Source organism: Mustela nigripes, chromosome 11 (assembly GCF_022355385.1).
Source record: "Mustela nigripes isolate SB6536 chromosome 11, MUSNIG.SB6536, whole genome shotgun sequence".
In the NCBI taxonomy this organism is placed as follows: Eukaryota; Metazoa; Chordata; class Mammalia; order Carnivora; family Mustelidae; genus Mustela; species Mustela nigripes.
The window spans coordinates 7,041,408-7,062,835 of NC_081567.1; the positions used below are offsets into that span (position 1 = coordinate 7,041,408).

The window sequence follows — 21,428 nt, forward strand, 5'->3', positions numbered from 1 at the left end:
CATGACCCAAGCCGAAGGCAGTGGCTGAACCCACTGAACCACCCAGGCGCCCCTTAATGGTTAATTCTTAACAGAACACTAAAGAGTTGAAAAAAAATTGAAACATTAAAAAGTAGGTCATTCAAACTCTGAAAACTATTTTAAGTTTAAATATTTCATTCATACCCCAAACAGAATTAGTTATAATTTTACCTTCCTCAGTTTAGTGGAAGCAAACTCACCGATAATAACTTCCAAACTCTACTGGGTTTCTTGGGAGTCCTGTTCAGGCTCTGATCTGAGCGAAAGCCTCACCTGCCTTACCCTGATCCCGGTCCCACACCTAAACACATTTCCTAGCCTCTTTCCCAGACATGTGGGGATCAGACAACCAATCTCTGGCCTGAGCAACGTGGGAAAAAGGATGTATATTACCCCCCAGAGGAAGTGATGCAAAACTCGGTCGTGCAATTTTCCGCGCTGTTTCCCCATTTGCCAGGTGAGTGGAGAGGACCCCGCGGCACTAGAGCAAGTGAAACTGCAAGTAGAGGAGAGACGGAGGAGCTGCCCCCTGAGGGCCCTGGGCCAGGACCGTCCCACTGGGATGTCGCACAATCCAGGACTGACGTTCATTGTCTTAACCCACGAGGGTCCGAGGCTTGCTTGTGTCTTGGCACTAGTGGGATTTACTTTGTCTGGTGGATCTCAGGTCCAGGAATGAAAAAAAGTTCTTCCGGTCTACATTTTCCAACCTACTCAGCAGTGTCCGCGGAGCATCTCACCCCTTGTGTCTGCCGCATATTTCCCGGTGAATTCACACTCCGCGTGCCTCTGTCCCCTCACGAAGCCAGCGGCCCTGGCAGGAAACTGATGACTCTCTCAGGTGAAGGCAGTGGAAGAGAGCTTAGGAAAGGAATCCTGACAGAGGACAGAGCAGGCCGAGTGCAGGAACACACTACTGAGACCGACTGCGGGCCCAAGGCCACGCCAGCAAGTCAGCAGCTGTATCTCCAGGCCTGAGAGAGCAGCTAAGTCACCAGAATTCAGAGAGAGGAGGGGAGGTATCTGTGCGGAAAGGGGCTGTGACCAGCACCATGCCCAGAGTTAGGGATCCCAACCTGGCCTCAGGCTCTAGAACCTCTTGAACCTCAACACACAAGTGAACTTATAAAAGACACACAAACACCTGGACTCCATCACCTCGGACGGGCCCAGTGCAACCTGGAGCCTGTAAAGGGGGATCCCTAGATGATCACCCTTCGGGCCCCCGGACTGCCCTGCCCCCTCACACAGCGGGAACTGAGTCCAGGCCAGAGGGGACAGGGTGTTGTGGCCTTGTTGAGGCAGAAGACTCTCTTTCCATGGGCCTGTATGAAGGAAAGGAACAGACAAGTAAGTAACAAAAAGGGGAAAGAACTTGTTATATTTTTCCCTCAGGTAACTTGCAGGTAATAGATTTTGGGGTAACACCTGTCTCCTGGTTGTGTCAAACACCCACTCTCTCTTCATGTTCCATTTCCTCGTTCTAGACATACAGGGTAGCCTGCTCTAACCGTTGCAAAAGTCAACTGCAGAACCTTAAACAATTCTTATTACCTTGCTTTCTCTGCATATATGTATATGTGCATGCATACATGTTAAATATATGCACGTATATGTAATATATATGTGAATTTGACATATCAGGCATGAAGCAAGCTACCAGACTTTCTTTAAAACATGGTTAAAATCAGGATGGAAGTGGTCGCAATTTAGATCATAAAATTAAAACATTTTGTAATATTTTCTGTAACAAGGATAACCTGTGATATGTGACCCCAACCCAGACAGCTGGTGCCTCTGTGGGGTAAAACGCATGACATTTCCAGATCTAAGTATTGCTTTCAGAAATGTACTGATTGCTGTCTCCACGGACATTAATCCCACATCAGGTGGGATTAATAAAACAAAACTACCTCAGAACTGCGATGATTCAGGAAAGGTTGTCTAACTTGGCATTATTATCCATACAAAACAAATGATACGAGAATGGTTATAACATATTTAGTGATTTTATGGGGAGAAGTTAAAAACCATTTTACAACATAAATATGTAATACTTGAAATGCCACATCTTTAAACTTCCTGCAAATATCGCCAACCCGAAACAGAGCATCCAGGCTCATGTAATAATAATCACTAAAGTTGTCTTTATTTTGCTAATTTTTATTTGTGTAAAAACACATTTCTCAACTTTTGTGTTATTAGGAAGGTAGACTCCTCAGGGCAGAGGGATTTTATTTGGCAGATTATGATAACTTAAATAGTCGCCCTAAGGCATGGGGCTGTGGTTGTGCTCTGGCCCGGGTCTCACACAGCCGATAGGCGCAAACCCACCATCCACAAGGAAGGTGACCCGGCGCACAGGGAACCTGACCACAGCCGGTCCTGCATCAGGCAGCGCCCCATCCCGCCAGCGGGGATGCTCCCCCTCTCCGCCTTCAGAAACGACTTTCTCCGGTTTGTACCGAGACACACTGCCTTTGGCTCGGACCGAATAATTCCTTTTCTCCAGAGACCGCAAGTTCATCAAGTCCGGTGACGGACCGAGTGCTGGGGACGGAGTGCAGAAGCCCCTTCCCCCTGGGGTCCTGGCGGCGGTCGCCGCCCCCATGCACCCCGCTCAGATGCGAGCTCCCTCTTTCTCGGTCTTCCTTGGTCTCACCCGCAGCACACGCTTGTGTTGTGTAAACGTTTGTAAACCACTTCCTCACAGGAGCTCACCATCTGGCGACCGCCCCCAGCCCTGACACACTCCGCGTCTGACCTGGGAGTAGAGGGTCACCCGTCTCCCCGCTGAAAGGCAGACGCGGGAGGCAGGGACTGCCCGGGGCCAACCCCCAAGGACCCCGGAGACCCTGTGAGTCCCAGAAGCTGGCAGAGGCGGGAAGGACCCTCCCCAGAGCCTTCAGAGGGGCCACGACCCCGCTGACACCTTGAGTGTGGACCTCCGGCCTCCAGAATGGTGAGGGAACGCCCTCTGCTGTTGCAAACCCAAACCGCATAAACACGGCGGGCCGGGACCACAGCGACACGAAGTTCAGGGGCTGACGGGGACTGCAGCCCCCAGCTCAGCTCAGATGCATCGGCCAGTTCCCTTCCCAGCCCACGCTCAGCTCGGATTCCTAAAACTCTTTTATAGATAAAGGCAGGTTAAAAAGACGAAGAGGACCCACGTGGCCACCGTAATTCATGTTCAGTTAGAATTCTGTGAAATGCACAGAAACAGAATCACCTCGTGGCTTTTTCTCCTAAATTCCCTGATGACCACCAGGAAGCCCACAGAGAGAAGGGTCCTGGAGCTGACTGGGACATTCTGGGGAATGTTGTGCGGCCCTTATGGAACACAGGCATTATTAAAAGTTAAGTGTGTGCACAACACTGTAAATGAGCTTAATGCCACTGAGCGGTCTACTTAAAAATGGCTCAAATGGTAAATTTTTTTGTTAGGTATGTATTATCACCACAAAAATGATAATCAAAAAAATTAAATACAAACTCCCAAATAAATTATGTTTAAAAAGAAGGAAGTTCATCCCTCCCTGCTAACGTCTTTCCTCCATACTTATTCTACCACATACTACTACGGTCTACGCTCTTGAGGTCATTCATGCTCTTGTGTCTGCACAGCAGGAATGAGGTAGAAACACCTGCTGTTGTGCGTTTCTTCTGACCTCAAATTCAGTGACTTCACCCTGGAGGGGGAGTTGTCCGCTCCGGCTGCCAAAATGAGATGCTACAGACCTGGCAGCTTACGTATCAGGAATTTCTCTCGATTCTGGAGTCCAGGAAGTCCAAGATCAAGATGCTGGCAAGGTAGGCTGCATTCTGAGGTCATGGCCTGTGGCGTGTAGGCGGTGCCGTCTTGCTCTGTGTTCACGAGGCCTTCCCGCAGACTGTGCACTTGGAGAGAGAAAGAGAAAGGAGCACTCCGCTGTCACCTTCTCTGAGGACCCTGAGCCCATCGCCATGATTCCTTTAACCTTCATTATGTCCTTGGGGCACCCTCTCTGAATGCAGCCACACTGTGGGGCTAGGGCTTCAACACATACCTTTGGGGGATACAAACCTTCCGTCCACATGGTAGTAGTTAACTCCGTACTGTGGGAGTTTTGACACCATGAAATTGGCAAATGCTACGAATCCGGGCTTCTTCTCTGGACGGCTGTTTGTTCAACATGTACCGCCCTCCACTGCTCTGAGGGGAAGGGTGACAACGGTCTCCTCTGTGAGCATCCCCTCTCTGCTCCCCGCCTGGGAGCGCAGCAAGGCTGGGGGTCAGCCCCTGCCCCCCAGGACTTTGCTGTCTGCTCTCACTCTTCTAGAAGCTCAGTTGGCGTGTGTGTCGGGTTGATCAGGAGCTGGAATGCAGCGAGGGGCCGTGAGGAGGCGGCTGACAAGGTAAGGAAGTCTCGGTCACAGAACACACGAAACCTGGGACTGTGACAGAGGCCGACTCCACAGAAGGCAGGCGGTGTGGCAAATGCCTCCCTTCCCCCGGCCTGTTTTCTCATTGGCAAAATGGGGAAAACAGCCACTTCCCTTAAAGGGTCTGAGTGGGGACAGAACGAGGCAACACAGAAAACAACGCATAATGTCAGGAAAGTCACAGGGATCCTTACTGCCAGATCCCCGCCCTGTAAAGACAAAGGCTTCTCTGCTTCTCTCCATCCACACCAGTCAGCCCTGACTGCCTCCTGCGCCAAGTCGGGTAACAGGGACCCAAATCTGCACAAGCCGGTCTGTCCTTATCTCCTCCCTGTGCAGCGGGAAGACCCAGTAAAGGGAACCGGGGCTGTAACATGGGTCAGAGGCCTGTCGACTGCTGTCTCTGCATGGGGAAGTGGCACCGTGCAGAGGCCCAGACCCCACAGCCCAGCAGATATTTACTGGCAGTGGGACCATAAGTGACGTTCATAACCTCCCATGGGACCTCGGTTTCCTCTTGTAAAATGAGGATCTAACAGACCCTGCCTACCTCTTGGGGTCTGAGGAGACTTTACTACTGGTTTAGAATAAACTGGATTTGGATCTGTTTGGATCAAGTGTGGTAAGACACAAACACACGGCAATGAGAATGTATCCTCACAGATTCCCTAGAAACAGGAGGCACAGAACTCCGGGTGGGGCCATGCTGGGAGGCACCAAGGTCGGTCAAGAGGCCGAGGAAGTCAAGGGCAGACAGGGACAGGAGCCTTTATCATTCTGTAGAAAAGACAAGACAAATCAGGAGAAGCAGACTGGAGGACTGACCAGTGGGAATAATTTCAGCAGGTTCTGCGGATGAAAGGCTGTCTGGGGGGAATGCGGCAGAGGAACAGTGGCCTCCTGGAGCGTCACATAGAAGAAGTGGTTTGTGGGTTCTACACTGGTTGGTGTGCACATGAAAGGCGTGCTCCTGGGGCACTGGGGTGGCCCAGTGGGTCAGACATCTGCTTTCAGCTCAGGTCATGGTCCCCGGGGCCTGGGATCGAGTGCCCCATCAGGATCCCTGCTGAGAGGGGGGCCTGCTTCTCCCTCTCCCCATCTCCCCACTCATGCTCTTTCTCATTCTCTCTTAGGTAAAATCTTAAAAAATTAAAATAAAATAAAAAGAAAGGCGTGCTCCTGGGCAAGTCTTTGCTATCTCTAGGAACTGGCTAGCACTGTGAAGGGCTGTCTCCCCCCGTCAGTGAGGCCCCAGATGTCAAAGCATCAAGAATATAGCAAATGAGCAAAACACCCAGCACCCAGGAAGTGGGAGGTGGAAGCCCACCTGTTCCAACATTAACTCTGGGGCCTCCCTCTACTTGCTTTACATGGGTGAGTCTTCCCTTCCCGGCTGGGCTCTCATTTCTGGAGGGCTCACTGCGTGCCTGCCCCCAGCCAGGGCAGGACAAACCCTCTCTGAGCCTGGCCTCCTCCCTCTGATGGAAAACAAGAGGAAGTAAACAGAGTGCTGATGTCAGCCTTGGCACAGGAGCAGACTGTGCAGAAGGGTAGAGATCAAGATCTGGCTCTCAGTTTCTCTTTCTTCCCTGTTCTCAGAGACCCGCTGTCGTCTTTCATCACTCCATGGCCTGCCTCTCCTCACACTCACATCCCCGCTGCCTTTGTTTCCCCAGAAATTGACCAGCAGCTGGATGAAAGCAGCACTGGAGGGCTTTTGTAGGAAGGGCTGTGGGAGGAGACAGGAGGTTGGGGAAGTTAAGCTGTTGCGGGAGCTAGGAAGAAGGACCATCATTTGGGAAAGCACCAAGCTCACAAGGCACACAGACCTGTGGGTGGTGGGCCGGGGTGGAGAGGGTCAAAAAAAAAAAAAAAGACACACAGGCCTGAGCATGGTCCAGACTCCAGACCTTCCCAGTGGAGGGAACTGGAGCGAGTGAGGTGACCTGTCTGGGCCTTCGTTTCTTCCTTTGTTGGGTAGGAATTAAACTCCTTTACCTCACAGGATTTCCCTGAAAAGGAAAGGGAACAGGCAAGAGAGGTCCTTAAATTCCATGTCCTTGGACTCAAACTTCAGGGCAGTGGTTCTCAAACTTGAATGGGTTGGAGTGGGAGGTGTGTGTGTGTGTGTGTGAAGTAGGTATATATCTAACTTTTTAAGGAATGGCTTAATATTTGCACCTCTGTGCATTCCCACCAGCAGTGTAAGACTTCCTCAATTGCTCCATTTCCTTGCCAACACTTATTATTGGCTGGTCTTTCAGTTTGAGCCATTTAGGAGATATGTGATGTGATCTCACTGTGGTTTTCTTTCACATTTCCCTAATGACTAATGCTGTTACACATCTTTTCATGTGGTCGTGAGCTGTATGTCTCCTTTGACAAAGTATCTCTTCAAATCTTTAGCTCATGTTTTCAATTGGGATTTTTTTTTTCACAAATTTTGAGGGTTCTTTGTATATTTGGGATACAGATCCTTTGTGAGTTATGTGATTTGCCAATATTGTCTCCCAGTCTGTAGTGTCTCCTTACATTTTCTTGACGGCATCTTTTGAAGAACAGATTTCATTTTGAGGGGCTCCAATTTGTCAGTATTTTAATACATCTGGTGTTGAATCTAAGACATCTGGGCCTAACCCAAAGTTACAAAGATTTTCTCCTGGTTTTTTTTTTGCTTGACTTAAATAATTTTAGGGCTTACATTTAGGCTAATGATTCATTTTGAGTTAATTTTTGTAGATAGTGCAATATATGAATTGATGTTCATTTTTTTTAAATATTTTGTTTATTTATTTGACAGAGAGAGATCACAAGTAGGCAGAGAGGCAGGCAGAGAGAGAAAGGGAAGCAGGCTCCCTGCCGAGCAGAGAGCCTGATGCGGGGCTCAATTCCAGGACCCTGAGATCATGACCTGAGCCAAAGACAGAGGCTTAACCCACTGAGCCACCCAGGTGCCCCTCTCTATGAATTTTAGAATTGGCTATTCAATTTCCACAAAAGAGCCTGCTGAGATTCGGCTGGGATTGTGTTCTAGGTACATATGAATGGGGGGAGAATTGACATCTGAACTGCATTGAATACTGTTCATACTTAGGTATGAAATCTCCATTCATTAACCTTTAATTTCTCTCAGTAATGTCTTATAGTTTTGTGTTCAGATCTTACACATCTTCTGTGGCACTTATTTCTAAGTATTTCATATTTTGAAGCTATCGTAAGTGGTATTATTTTCATTTGACTTCCATTTTTTGTGATTAGTATATAGAAAAACACTTGAGGGATGCCTGGGTGTCTCAGTTAGTTAAGCATCTACCTTCAACGCAGGTCATGATCTTAGGGTCTTGGCATCAAGCCCCACATTGGGTTCCTTGCTCTATAGGAAGTCTGCTTCTCCTTCTTCCTCTCCCTCTGTCCCAAACCCACTTGTGTGCTCTGTGTCTCTCTCTCTAATAAATAAATAAAATATTAAAAAAAAAACAATTGATTTTTGTGTATTGCTTTTGTATCCTGTGACCTAGTTTATTTATTTTTTTTAAAGATTTTATTTATTTATTTGACAGGCAGAGATCACAAGTAGGCAGAGAGGCAGGCAGAGAGAGAGAGGAGGAAGCAGGCTCCCTGCTGAGCAGAGAGCCCGATGTGGGGCTCGATCCCAGGACCCTGGGATCATGACCTGAGCCAAAGGCAGAGGCTTTAACTCACTGAGCCACCCAGGTGCCCCCTGTGACCTAGTTTAAATCACTTACAGCTGTAGTGGCTTTTTTGGTCAATTCCATTGGATCATCTACATAAACCATCAAGTCACCTGTTAATAAACAATTTTTCCTTCTTTCCTTCCAATCTGGATGTCTTTTGGCTCAATTCTTATACTCACGGGATTTTATTTTGTACAGGTGACTGAGTGATGACACAGAGAGGGTAGTGATACTGAAAGAAAGTTTTTAGAACTTACATTTCCTGCAGAGAATGAAAACGCCATGCCATAGAGGGCCACCTGGGGAGGCACTAGAAGAGGCAGAGGCAAGACCAAGGGGAAGGAAATGACCAGAATCTTTTGTGAGTTTTCCCCTGGCAAGATAAGCAAGGAAGGGGAAACAGTTTAGGATTGGCTAGTTTAATTAATTCCAGTGGGCTTTAGGTTACAGGTTACAACTATCTCTAGTTCTCTGGCACCTGACACAGGACGGACTCAGGGCAGAGGAAATATTGGCTTGGTGGATGAGAGTTAGATAAAGGAGGTGGTTTGGAGGACGGGTCCTGGATTAATTAGTTTGCACATGAAAGGCATGTTCCTAGGAATGCCCTTTGCTCTAAGATAGGCTAGTTTTGGGAGGGACCATCTTTCCCCAGTCAGCAAGGCCACAGGAACCAGAGCATCAGGGATGCAGAAAAATTTTTAAAAATAGTTAATACAATTGCCCTGTGATGAATAAATGCCAAATTACATAAACACAGAATCTAGGAAAACACGGAGCATTTTTTTTATTTCTTTGTCTTGCCTTATTGCATGGGCTAGAAACTCCATCCCAATTAGTGGAGGTAGTGAGAGCTTACCTCTTGCTTTACTCCTGGCCTTGGGGGGAAAGCAGGAGCAGGGTTAGGTACTGTGGAGGGGGAAGGGGCAGTGATGGATGTAGCCAATGAGAACCTGAGAACAAAAACTTAGGAGAACTTGGGGGAATATCTAAGGTAGAATTCTCAAAATGTGGTCCACAGCTCATAACTCGCTCTCTCTCTCTCTCTCTCTCTCCTCATCACATGGCTTCGGATCCCTCCCCTATGGCCACCATCTGAGCTAAAGAGTTGCATTTAGGCTCTGCCCATCTATGAATCACAAAATTCCAGGCCCTCCTCCCACCAGAAACCCCCTCTGTGAGAGCCACAGTTCGGGACTGATTACTGGACACTCTCATTGCTGTTGGGAGAAGGGAGGGTGAACAGACCCAGAAACCGCACAGTGTCTGTGAGCAGAAGTCGTGCCTCACAGTTCCAGGCATCATGGGGATCCAGCTGGGCCCAGGGGCCTGAACAGGACATGAAATGTGCAGCTTGCATATAGGGATACCATATATGGGAACAATGGGACCCGAGGCACCTGGATAGCAGATACTCTACCAAAGTGTAGCTAGTAAACATGCATATTTAGTAAACATGCCATGTTGCCCAACAGAATGGGCCGGGGCACCCACTAATGGGGTCCAGCCCCCTTCTTGGGTGGCCAGGCAAAAAGGAGACTGTCCAGCCAGGTCCCACAGCTAGTGAGACAGGGTGGAAATGGAACTCCGGTGTCACCCCTCAGACAGACCAGGCCACCCTCTAGAAGAGCTGCTAAAAAGGCAGTCAGTCCCTTGTCTTCTCTTTTGTCCGCTTTTCCAACTGTTACCATTCGCCCAACCACCTTCCACAGCCCAGAGGACTCCATGACATTAAGGTTCGGATTCTTGATGGTGCCTCAATTTACTATTGGTGAAAATACATTCACCACACAATATTTTAAAGCTGAAAATGAGGCAATGGGTGTTTCAGGCCTGGTCAGATAAAGCCATTCCATGAAAATGCAGAATTTCTCTTCTCCGGCCTGGCAGGAAATGTAAGAATTGCAGACACGGGGAAAGGGCAGGGGCTGACCGGCTGGGCTGGGAGAAGAGTGGAAAAAAACTGTGAGATCTGGGGAAGAAACAGAAAAGGAGAAAGGAAGTCGGTCTGCTTGCTTCCACCTCCAGAAGACAAGACCACTTCCTGTGATGAAATCATGCTCTCCCACCATCACCAGCTACGCAGTCAGCCAATGCCAACCTCATCTGGGGGAGGGAGGGAACAGAGCCTCCTAGAACCTGCCCAGTGAGTCACCAGAGGTCCCAGCCCCAGTCTCTCACCCCCACCCACCACCAGTCACAAGCTGGCAGTGCACTCCTTTGGAGGTGGTCCAGAGACTGTCACCAGGGTGACTCTGTTGCTCTAGACCTTATATCCCTCTTAAGCAAGGAGGCTATGGATGAGTCAGGAATCTCCCAGCTGTGGAGGGAATCACCTGAGGAGCATTATAAAAATATAGCCTCTGGAGAGTCACCCTCCAGAACTCTGCACTCAGGAGCAAGTCTGTCTGTGTGGGACAACCAGACAGAAGCATCTAGAAGGAGCAGTATGCCCTGTGGACTCAGCAAGACTAGAGCTTGAGTCCTGGGCCTCCTATCTAAGAGTCATACAACCTAGGACAGGTCTCCTCTGAGCCTTGGTCTCCTCACCTAGAGTAGAGAACAGAAGGACCTACAGATATGGTCTTGCATCCTGGGGGGTCAAGGAATGGCCTCCAGAAGGTACACCCTTACCTCTTAACCATAGGGAGGGTATGAGACTTCACAAAAGGACCTTATCAGGGCAAGGAAGGGGCCTGGTAGACTTGGGTCCTGCACAGGACAGCAGGGGAGGGGCTGAAGGGGAGGCCCTGCCAGGAAGGAGAGGGACCAAGAACAAGCTGGGTGTTCCTGGTCCTGGGGCTGGAGGTCGAGGGCATCTGACCACCAGTGGTTCCCTCCTCCTTCTCTCTTCTCAGAGACTCCTGGCTGCCTGTCCTCTCGCTGGCAGACCTGGAGCTGGTCCTGCTGGCACCCCTTCCCCTGGAAGGACAGACAAAGGCCAAGAGATACCCGGCCAATGTGCGTCCAATGAAAAGGAGAGCTAGAGAGACAGAGATTGACTCCTAAGGAGAGGTAGAGGTGCTGGCAGGGGCCAGGAGCAGAGGCAGAAGAGGAGAGGCCACACATGGCCAAGGTCCGAACCATGGCCCTCAGCAGGAAGATAAAGGCTGGGGCCTCTGTCATGGCTCTCTGGGCTCTGACCACAAGGAAGCACTTTTGCAATATAGGAAAAGAAGAAACCAGATTGATAAAGGAAGTGCTGGTCACTCTGGGGACGGGTGAGTTTGGGGAAGGCTCGCACCCTCCCTTGCTCTTCTGAAGGGGCCTGATCCTCGCTCTCTGGGTGTCTCCTGTCTCTCCAAGGAGGCACCTCCTAGGGCCTCCCTCTGGCCTTGACGGAGCTGCTGTCGCTTCCTCCCTGGGGAGGAGAGCAAGGCAATGGGTCTGTTCCTGCTGCTGTCTCTGCTGCTGCTGCCGTCACGTCTGCAGGCTGGTGAGTGTCCGGAACACCCTGGCTCTGCCCCGAGGCCCAGCGAGTCCCCAGCAAGGGCTGTGGCTGGGCAGCTGGACAGGGGGTCTGCTGGGGGAGCTGGCCAGGCCTCCCAGCCCCAGCGAGCGACGGGCTGGTCCCATAGTGCTGGTCAGCCCCAACCCTTCACCCTCCTCCCTACCCCATGCCGGGCGAGGGGAACACCCAGGCCAGGGAGCCAGTCCTACCATCTGTCCCACTACTGCCCGTCGGGGAGGGTGTCAGAAGGGCTGGGCTTATCGTTTTCATCTCTCCCCGTGGCTTCAAGTCGCTCCTCTCCCCGCTCCTGCAGGTAGATCAGCAAAGTGTGATACAACTAACTACGGAATCAAGCAACCAGACCGCCTCTCAGCCCCCGAGGGTGGCTCCGTCCGCATCCCTTTCTCCTTCTATCACGACTGGCAGTTAGCCCCGGATCCCAGAGTGAGTGTAGCCTTGAGACGGACACACTTCCATGGGGAGGTCATCTACAACAGTACTCAGCCTTTCATCCATGAGGACTACGAGAACCGGATCTCCCTTGAATTGCCAAAGGGTCAGAGGCCTGGCTCCCTGCAGATATGGAACCTGCAGAAGAAGGATGGGAATTTGTACTTTTGCCGGATCCAAGTGGAAACATTAAGATGCGGCAGGAAGGTGTGGCAGGCCCTCAACGGGACCAAAGTCACCATCACCCCAGGTGAGTCCAGCTGCCCCGGCAGCCACCACGCTCGCCCTGAGGCTCCTAAAGGCCATGGCGCCCGCATCCCCCAGGCCTGGCCCAGGCCCCCCTCTTCCTGGGTGCCCTTCTCTCAAACTCCTCTCCCACACCACCTCCTCCCCAGCCCTCTGCCGACTTGACTCTTTCTCCGCCATGTCCCCAGGCCCGGGCTGCCCTCCCGCCACCCCCTCACGGCTCCCCCCAGACCCAGCCCCACGCCCCCAGCCTCAGCACCTTCTGGGCTGCCCAGTTTCCCTCCCTTCCTGCCCTAAGCGGGGGCTCCAGCTCCTCCCTGCCCTGCCCCCATCCATCCAGCATGTGGGCCGCCTTCCCTTTGTCATGCGTCCACGTGCGCAGCCCCAGCCAGCCCCAGTCTTGCGTCTCCCCAGAGCCATGGGCCCAGCCCAGCGCACCCAGCAGGTGCCCAGAGATGACCCACCCGAGAGCCCGGTCCCCCAGCGACGCCCCATGCCCTGTTTTCCCGATCCCCCCACTTCCTCCTGCTCTGCTCCCCGGAACCCAGACCGCAGTGCTCCCCGCCCAGCCCCATCCCTCCTCTCCTTCCCCATCTCCCTCTTCCCCTGCCTCCGTCCTCCTAACCCTCCTTGCTCCCCCATCCCTGGTCCCCGCCTCTGCCTGTCCTGTCCCCGCTGTCCCCTCCGATCGCGCCCCTCCGTGCTGGCCGTTGAGAGGCACGGCTGCAGCACAAGTGCGGCCGCTCCCGATCTCTAGCTTGGTATGTGTCACCGTAGTTAACCTGCCCCATGGCCCTACAATAACAGCAGGTACTGCTGTCGTCTTCCTGCCGCAGATAGGGACACTGAGGCTCAAACAGCCTAAGGACCTGCCCAAAGCCACCATCTTAGTGCAGGTGGGACTTGAACCCAGCCTAACCCCGGAGCCTCCACTTGAACAGTAACTGCTCAGCCTCACCAGCTGACTTGAGGCTATCATTGTCTTGACCTATTATTCATGAATAATGCAATCTGCTACATTACTAGATCCTCCATGTAACTCGGCAGCCCCATGGGAACTTGAACCTGGGTTTGTCCCCACAGCAGGGTGGGGAGGGCATCTCTCCCAGGAGCAGGCACTGGGGGGTGCGCTGTCTGTAGACTTCCTTAAAAACGAAAAACCGTAGGTTTGCTTTTTACAGCTACTCGCACTGGCTGTTCCAGACCATACATCACTGCTCCTGGCGGGAAGGACACTGTCTGTGTCCCCAGCCCTGGTAACCACTGCCCCACAGGACCGCCGGGCTGGTTTAGAGCAAACAGAAAATGGCTCACAACTGAATTAGGCCAGACAGGCTTGGGTTTATATTTCGGGCACCTCCTGCATCTTCCCTTAAGTGGTCATTTTGGGGAGACTTGGGCTCTTCTCAGACCCTCCTCCTCTTCCTTCCTTAATTCTCCTAACTCTTCTCATTTCTCGGTTTCAGTCACATTCACTATGAGTTCTTCAGCAGTAAGTTAATTTTTTCATTTAGTACAATTAATTGGATATTCATGCTCATAATTTTTAAAATACAGAGAAGTAATAAAAAGAAGTTTTTACCTAAGTGAAGTATCACCACACAAAAACATCCCCCTAAGGGAAATTTGCAGCAAGTAGAACTGAGAAGTCTGTGCTTGGCTTAATCATGCTTTTTACATACAGATGTTTTCTTTTTGTATCCAAATCTCACTGTATTCTCCACTGTAAATTCCTCTTTTTATGTCTTAGCCCAAAATCCTGTATTCCACTAGGGGCTGAAAATATTTTAATTTCTTCTGATTTTTGTATGCTTTCTTTTGGCAGTAAAGCTCACTGATCTAGTGAGGATTTCTTTTGCTATATGGTGTGAGCTAAAGAATTACATTGATCTTCATAGCGAGAAACAAATCAATCGTCCCAGCTAGATTTATGGAATATTTTTTTCTCTTCTCCATTGACTCATAGGCCTGGCCTTTTTGTAGGATAGCACCCACTTCTGATCTGTCAACCCCATTTCCCTGTCTTTTCTCTTGTCGCTACCAACACTGTTCTAGGGATTGTAACTTGTCACAGTTCAGTGGCTGCTAAGTGTATGTCCAGCAGAACCACGTTACTTCCCTAGAAACCTTACTATTGTTTTGGTCTATTGTGTCACATGAATATTAGAATAAGCTCACCAAGTTCTGAAGAAAACACTTACAGGTATTTTTAAAACCAGAATTGCATTAAACCTACAAGGCAATTGATAGAAGCGGAAATCAGTGTGAGTCCAATCCTCCGACCAGAATGGCCGCTATTTTATATCCCTCAGGAACCTCAGCAGTGTTCTTCCACAGACCTTGTAAACATCTCACAAAACGCTTTCCTCTAAATCCTCTATTTTTTGTTAACTAATATGCAACATTATTTTTTGAATGTTCATTTTCTATAATTTTCACTAGAAAATATTGCATAAATTTTGGCCAAACGCTGGGTTATAGGCACGTTTTTCTCTCCTCCCTACCAAACTCTACTAAAATGACAGCAAAGGGAAATGTTTAAGACAAAATCCACAAGGACAAAAAAGTATGTGAGTCATGTGGTCAAAAACAGTATTTGGGAAGCTGGAAACATGTAGACTAATATACCTGGCCTAAGAGACCAGGGGAGCTTAGCCCTAAACCAGCAGTGGGGAGACCAGGAAGAAAAGCAGTTTTTTAACTACAAAAACTCCTTGACGGTTCAGCAAGGGCAACCCCGGAACGCCTGACAGTGGGAGTGCAGGTGTCAGAAAGCTGGAGGATTGGGTGAGAATCTATTTAAGAATCTATTTAAGAAGCAGGGAAACCTCTGGGCCTCCTCCCCATCCAGCAGACTGGAGATTTGCTTTCCAGAAAGGATGGACCAGAGGGAGTTTGGGGGCACCACCCCAGGCATACTGGGGGCAAGGGATCAGTCCTTAAAACTGGAGATTTGGTGACTTGATAAGACCCTAAATGCCCAGCCCCCTTGATGCCTTCCAGTTCTCAGGCAACCCAGCTGGTATCCCCCATCCCGCTAAGGGCAAGAAATCAGGAGATTCTTCTCTGGGAAATCTCTCTGATGGAAACCCCAAAAGATCCAGAAATCCTAACAGATCCTACAGCCCAGTAGCGGACAAGCACTTTCTCCCAGACCACACACACGCCTCCAGTCAGCGTGGCTTCTGCACATTGACCTCCAAGGGGACAGCCTAGTAGCTGACAAGCACTTTCTTCCAGACCACACACACCGCTTCCAGTCAGCGTGACTTCTGCATATCAGCCTCCAAGGGAACCAGGACATGGGGTCTTGGCTGCTCTGGAAATCCTCTAGTCCTGAGGATTGACCTCTCACCTCGGCTGCGCCGAGAGACACACCATTTAAAACTATGACTACATTAGACTCTTAAGGAATCCTTCCCGGTGAGCAAAGGGGAGCAAAGGGGAGTAGCTGGAAGGCACCAGAACAATGGAGAGAGAATAAAACTCAGATAACAACCATTTCCAGAAAGTTGAAGACACAAGCATGGAGCAACAGAGGGAGCTTTCCAAACAGACTAGGAGCTCTTAGGAACTTCAGCTGTGATGGCAAAAATGGAAAAACCAGTAAAAGGATTGTGAGATCAACTTGACAGATTCACCTCAGAAGGCTGAAAAAGATTCACAGATCTGGAAACTGTGGCGGGTTGGATAGCAGCCCCCACAAAGACGTTTCCACACCCCAGCCCCCAGAACCTGGGACTATTACCTTACATGGTAACAGATGTGACTCAGTTGTCACAGAAGAGAAGGCAGTGTGGCCACAGAGCGGAGACTCAGTGGTGCAGTCTGGAAGCTGGCAGACGTAGGGAACAGAGTCTCCCCTAGAGCCTCCCGAGGTTGTGAGGCCCTAGTCACACCTTGGTCTCTGACTTCTGGCCTCCAGGACTGAGAGAAGCTAAACTTCTGTTGTTTTAAGTCACCCAGTTTGTGGTCATTTCTTACAACAGCCATAGGAAAGTCACATAGAGAAAAATTGAGGATTGGTCCAAGAGCGCCAGCCTCTGAATTATGGGAGTTCCAGAGACAGAGAAGAGAGAAGGTAGTTGGAAGAAAATATCGACCAAATAACTCTTGAAATTTTCCAGAACAAAGGAGCCCAGAGTAATGGGTAAAAATAAAAAGACCTACCTTGAGACACTGCAACATGAAATTTCAGAATGTCAGGGACCAAAAGATGATGCAAAAAACTTCCAAGGAGGAAAAAACAGGCCACGGGAAATTTGGGAATCGCCAAGGCTCTGGTGGTCTCCATAGCAACGGAGGAAGCTGGAAGACAATAGTTGAATGCTTTGAAATTCTAAGAGAATATTCTTACATTCATTCATTCATTCAACAAATATTAATTGGATGCCTACTGTGTGTAAGGTGCTAATACAGACATTAGGGAAACAGCAGGAAAGAAAGAAAAAAAAAGGCTAAACATGTCCACAACAATGCCTCTTGCACCTCAGTATGGAAAGAAGGCTGAAGAGCAATCCAACACATTAATTCTGTGTGTTGAATGGTGGTGAAAAGAGAAAGGCAGGGAAATGGAGCAGAATCTGGGGGATAAAGGTTGCTAGGGGTGTTACCCTATTCAGCTGGAACAGGAAAGGCCCGAGGGACATTAGAGCCAGGAGAAAGCAGCCATTGTAACAGGGTGACTGAGAAGAGGTTTGAGTAGAGCACAGGGCAGGGAAGCCAGTCAGGGATGGGACACACCTGCAACCATCTCCAGGATTGAGGAGCCAGGTAGAGAGAAGGTACTGGGACCAGGGAGGGGCTGTAGCTTTGGGGGAGAGTCAACATGTCTGGGATGGTTAGTTTTAGGCGTCAACTTGACTAGGCTGAGGAATGCCGAGAGAGAGGGTAAGACATTCTTTCTGGATATGTCTATGATGGCATTTCCAGGAGAGTTTAGCAGTGGGTGGGCATCATCCCTTGAGGACCTTGAGACCCTTGAGGGCCTCAAAAGAACAAAAAAGTAGAGAATGGGCAGGGAGCGCGACTTCTTCTGTCCTCAGGCAGAGCTCCTGGTTCTTGGGATTTTGGAATCACACTGGGAATTATATAAATGGTTTCCTTGGTTCTCAAACCTATAGGTCTGGCCTGGAACCACACCCCCAGCTTTTCTGGGACTCCTGTTTGCAGACACAATGGCTTCTCAGCTGTCAAAATCACATGAGCCCGTTCCTCAAAACTCTACATCTCTTTCTAACCCCATTGGTTTTATGTCTCTGAGACCGCAGATTAATACAAGATCCAGTGAGAAGGGGTCCAACAGTTTTGCCACGACTTACCCTCCTCGCTCCATCTCTCTCCTTTTTTTTTAAGATTTTATTTATTTACTTATTTGAGAGAGAGAGCAAGATCGAGAGCATGAGTGGAGGTGGGAGGTGCTGTAGGGAGGGGCAGAGGGAGAGGGGAAAGCAGGCTCCCGTGCTGAACGGAGAGCCCGGTGTGAGGCTCTGTCCCAGGACTCCGGGATCATGACCTGAGCTGAAGGCAGACGCTTAACCAACTGAGCCACCCAGGAACCCCTCTCCTCTATCCTCGGATGATGACTTCCAATGGCCACTGAATAGGAACCAGTGCGTGAGAGAGCCCATGGATGGAGTCCACCAAAACCAGCCTCCAAGGGCACAAAGCAGGTGGAGAAGAGTCGGGGAGTGGATCTAAGAGAAGCCAGCAGAAAAATCCATCCCAGGCACAGATCTGTAAGAAGTGAAGGAATGTTCCAGTCAAGAGGGATCGGCAGGGCAGAGGCCATGAGGTGGGACGTGTACAGCTGAAACAGATGAAGAAGCCAATGGTACAGGAGGTGAGATCAGAACAGGCAGTGGGGGCAGATCCCATGTGGCTCTGAAAACCAAGAAAAGAACTTTCACCCTCACAATGAATCTAGTGAGGGTTTCCTGCTGTGTCCTGATGTGCACTGATGTGTTCTGAGGGTCCCTCCAGCTGTTGTGTGGAGAATCAGACTGTAAAGACAAGCAAGGTCACCGGCAGGAACACCAGTGAGAGGTGATATGCCTTGAAAAGGGTGACAAAGAGGGCAGGGGAGATGCTGTCTATATTTGGAAGACTGAGCAGGCAGAATGTGCAGATGATGGGATGTGGGAGTAAGAAAGAGAAGAAGCAAGAGTGACTCTAGCATCTTGAGGGATGGACCTGCTATTGGCCAAGATGGGGACCTGGGGGAGGAGCAGGCTTGGGAGGAGATCAAGAGTTAAGGACAACTGAAATTTGAGACATTACAAGACAAACAAATGGAGGATGAGTAGGCGTGAGATTTAGGAGTTGGCGGTATGGGGAGAGAGGTGGCTGGGTATGTAACTTTGGGCGGGATTATCATGCTGCTGCTGGTTAATGCCATGGGACTGGATAAATTATCTGGGAAGTGAGTGTAGATAGAGAGGGGGTCCTAGGACTGAACTAAGGAGGTCCCATGACTGTTTCGGGCTGGGAATAGGAGGAATCAATAAGAAGACAGAAGGAGCTACTAGGGACGCGGGAAAAGAACAAAGAGAACAGTGTCCCAGAAGCCAGGTGAAGAACCCACGTCATGAAAAAAACATTGCATGCTGGAGGGTCGAGTAAGGTGGTGAAAGGGGGGTGTGAGGGATCTAAATCCTCAGTTTCAATGGTAGGAAGTAAATAAACACAACTTGAGTCAAGAAACAGCAGTATGTGCATGTGATTTAGAAAAACAAGCCTAATGTCAGAAGAAATAGCTAACGGTGGGCTTATGCAGGGGCTACTGGTTTTATACACTGTATGAAATTTGTGAACTCTTTAAATTATGTGCCTTTTGGGGCGCCTGGGGGTGCAACTGGTTAAGCAACTGACTCTTGGTTTTGGCTCGGGCCCTGATCTCAGGATCCTGAGACTGAGCTCCTGTCCTGCTCCGCACTCAGAAGGGAGTCTGCTTAGGATTCTCTCTCTCCCTCCTCCTCCGCCCCACCTGCCCCTGTACTCGCCTTCTCAAATAAATAAATCTTTTTAAAAATAAATTATGTGCCGGGGCACCTGGGTGGCTCAGTGGGTTAAAGCCTCTGCCTTCGGCTCAGGTCATAATCCCACGGTCCTGGGATCGAGCCCCGCATCGGGCTCTCTGCTCAGCGGGGAGCCTGCTTCCCCCTCTCTCTGCCTGCCTCTCTGCCTGCTTGTGATCTCTCTGTCAAATAAATAAAATCTTTTAAAAAAATCTTTAAAAATAAATTATGTGCCTATAGAAGTTGGATAAATGTTAAATTTTGAAAATAATAAAGGCACTGGTAATATTTGCACATCATTAAAAAAAAAAAAAAGGTCAAACAATACCGAACTGAGTCCAATGACAAGTACATTCGGAAGTCTGCACTTTATTTCCCAACCACTACTTCTTTCTGAGAAATGTTCTCTCTTACAGATATAGATATAGATACAAAACCCAGATAGAATCAAACTGTATGCTATTCTGCTCTATGACTTGTTTTCATGTCCCCGTACAACAAAGTATTTTTCCATTTCAGCACATACACAGCTCTGCCTTTTTTTAAAAAAAATATTTTATTTATTTATTTCACAGACAGAGATCACAAGTAAGCAGAGAGGCAGGGGGAAGAGAGAGAGGGGGAAGCAGGCTCTGAGAGAGTAGGGGGAAGCAGGCTCCCCGCTGAGCAGAGAGCCCAGTGCGGGGCTCGATCCCACGACCCCAGGATTATGACCCAAGCCGAAGGCACTGAGCCACCCAGGTGCCCCTCCTTAACCTGCATTTTTAAAAAAGGAAATTATGAATGGAGAGTAGTGTCAGGGTTATCGTTTTATGAAATGAATTAGAATTGCCTCATTTTCGTATTTCTCTATGTTCTAGAATCTATTTGGGAATTATTTTTTCCTTAAATTTTCACAAGAATTTACCCATAAAACCTCCTGAGCTTGGAATCCTTATGATGGGTAGTTCTTTAATAGAATTCCCTTTTTTTTTTTCAAGCTTGTTTTTTTTTTTTTTCTTTAGTAAAATCTACCCTGGCTGTGGGGCTCAAACTCATGATCCCCAAACCAAGAGTCTCATGCTCTTTTGATCGAGCCAGCCACGCACCCCTAAAGTTCTCTGAAATTGTACTACTTAGCTCCATTTCCCAAAGTTTTTATTTCAGGAAATCATCCAATTCAGAGTTTTAAAAATTTATCAACCTATAATTGAGCATATGCAATCACAAATGATTTCAACAGACTCTTATTAGGTTTGCGAGAGTCTTGTCTGTTTTCTTCTTTGTTTCTTGTTTGTTTGTTTGTTTTTCCCCTAAATAATGACTTTCTGCATTTATTTCTATTGTCCTGATTCCTAATAAATTTATTCCTACATAGCTTTCATTACTTGTTTCCCTCTGAGTTTTCTTAGGGCTGGCTTCTTTCTGGTTTTGGTACTTCTTCTGTTCATTTTCCAAATTTCATCTGGTTTTAAATAATAAAAGCACTTAATACTATGAATTTGGCTTAGAGTATGGCTTTAGTCACATTTTAGGAGGTATTTTTTTAAAAATATGTATTCCTTGGATTTTATTTTTCTAGATAGCATGTTATATACATTTGTTGAGGAGTTTAAAATTTTTATCTCAATTAAAAGATGCTTTTATTATTCCATTCCAATGAGGGTCAACAGAAAATTTGGTCCATACTAACCTGAAGATTTTATTGGCATTGAATTTTTTCCAGTAGCTTAGCATTCTGTCAGTTTTTACACAGTGCGTTAAACATCTACAAAGGTACAATCTATTTGTAGAAGTTCAGTATATATTAATTTAATCTTAAAAACATATTTCTGGGGCTCCTGTGTGGCTCAGTAGGTTAAAGCCTCTGCCTTCGGCTCAGGTCATGGTCTCAGGGCTCTCTGCTCAGCAAGGAGCCCGAGTCCCTCTCTCTCCGCTGGCCTCTCTGCCTACTTGTGATCTCTCTCTCTGTCAAATAAATAAATAAAACCTTTAAAATATATATATTTCTAATATATGTTAGGCGCTTTACAGATGTTTTATCACTTACTAAAACAATCCAAAAAGGATAAATACTGTTTGGCTCTACTTATAACAAGTTCCTAGAGCAGTCAAATTCAGAGACAGAGAACAGAACAGTGGGTG

General features: G+C 48.7%; 1 protein-coding gene and 1 long non-coding RNA gene across 2 annotated transcripts in view; one reads left to right on the top strand and one right to left on the bottom strand.

The window, feature by feature from the left end:
* LOC132026546 (uncharacterized) lies at positions 1-16,555 on the bottom strand. Its single transcript, XR_009406937.1, has 3 exons — positions 16,459-16,555; positions 3,763-3,921; positions 1-1,346 (listed from the first exon to the last, which is right to left on the bottom strand). It is a non-coding gene; the product is annotated as an uncharacterized LOC132026546 (long non-coding RNA).
* The window catches only part of PILRA (paired immunoglobin like type 2 receptor alpha), a 16,748-nt gene continuing 6,650 nt past the window's right edge, over positions 11,331-21,428 (top strand). The window contains exons 1-2 of the mRNA XM_059414536.1: positions 11,331-11,577; positions 11,906-12,292. Of these exons, the coding sequence (XP_059270519.1) occupies positions 11,523-11,577; positions 11,906-12,292 (442 nt within the window). The 5' untranslated portion in view covers positions 11,331-11,522. The remainder of the gene's footprint in view (positions 11,578-11,905; positions 12,293-21,428) is intronic.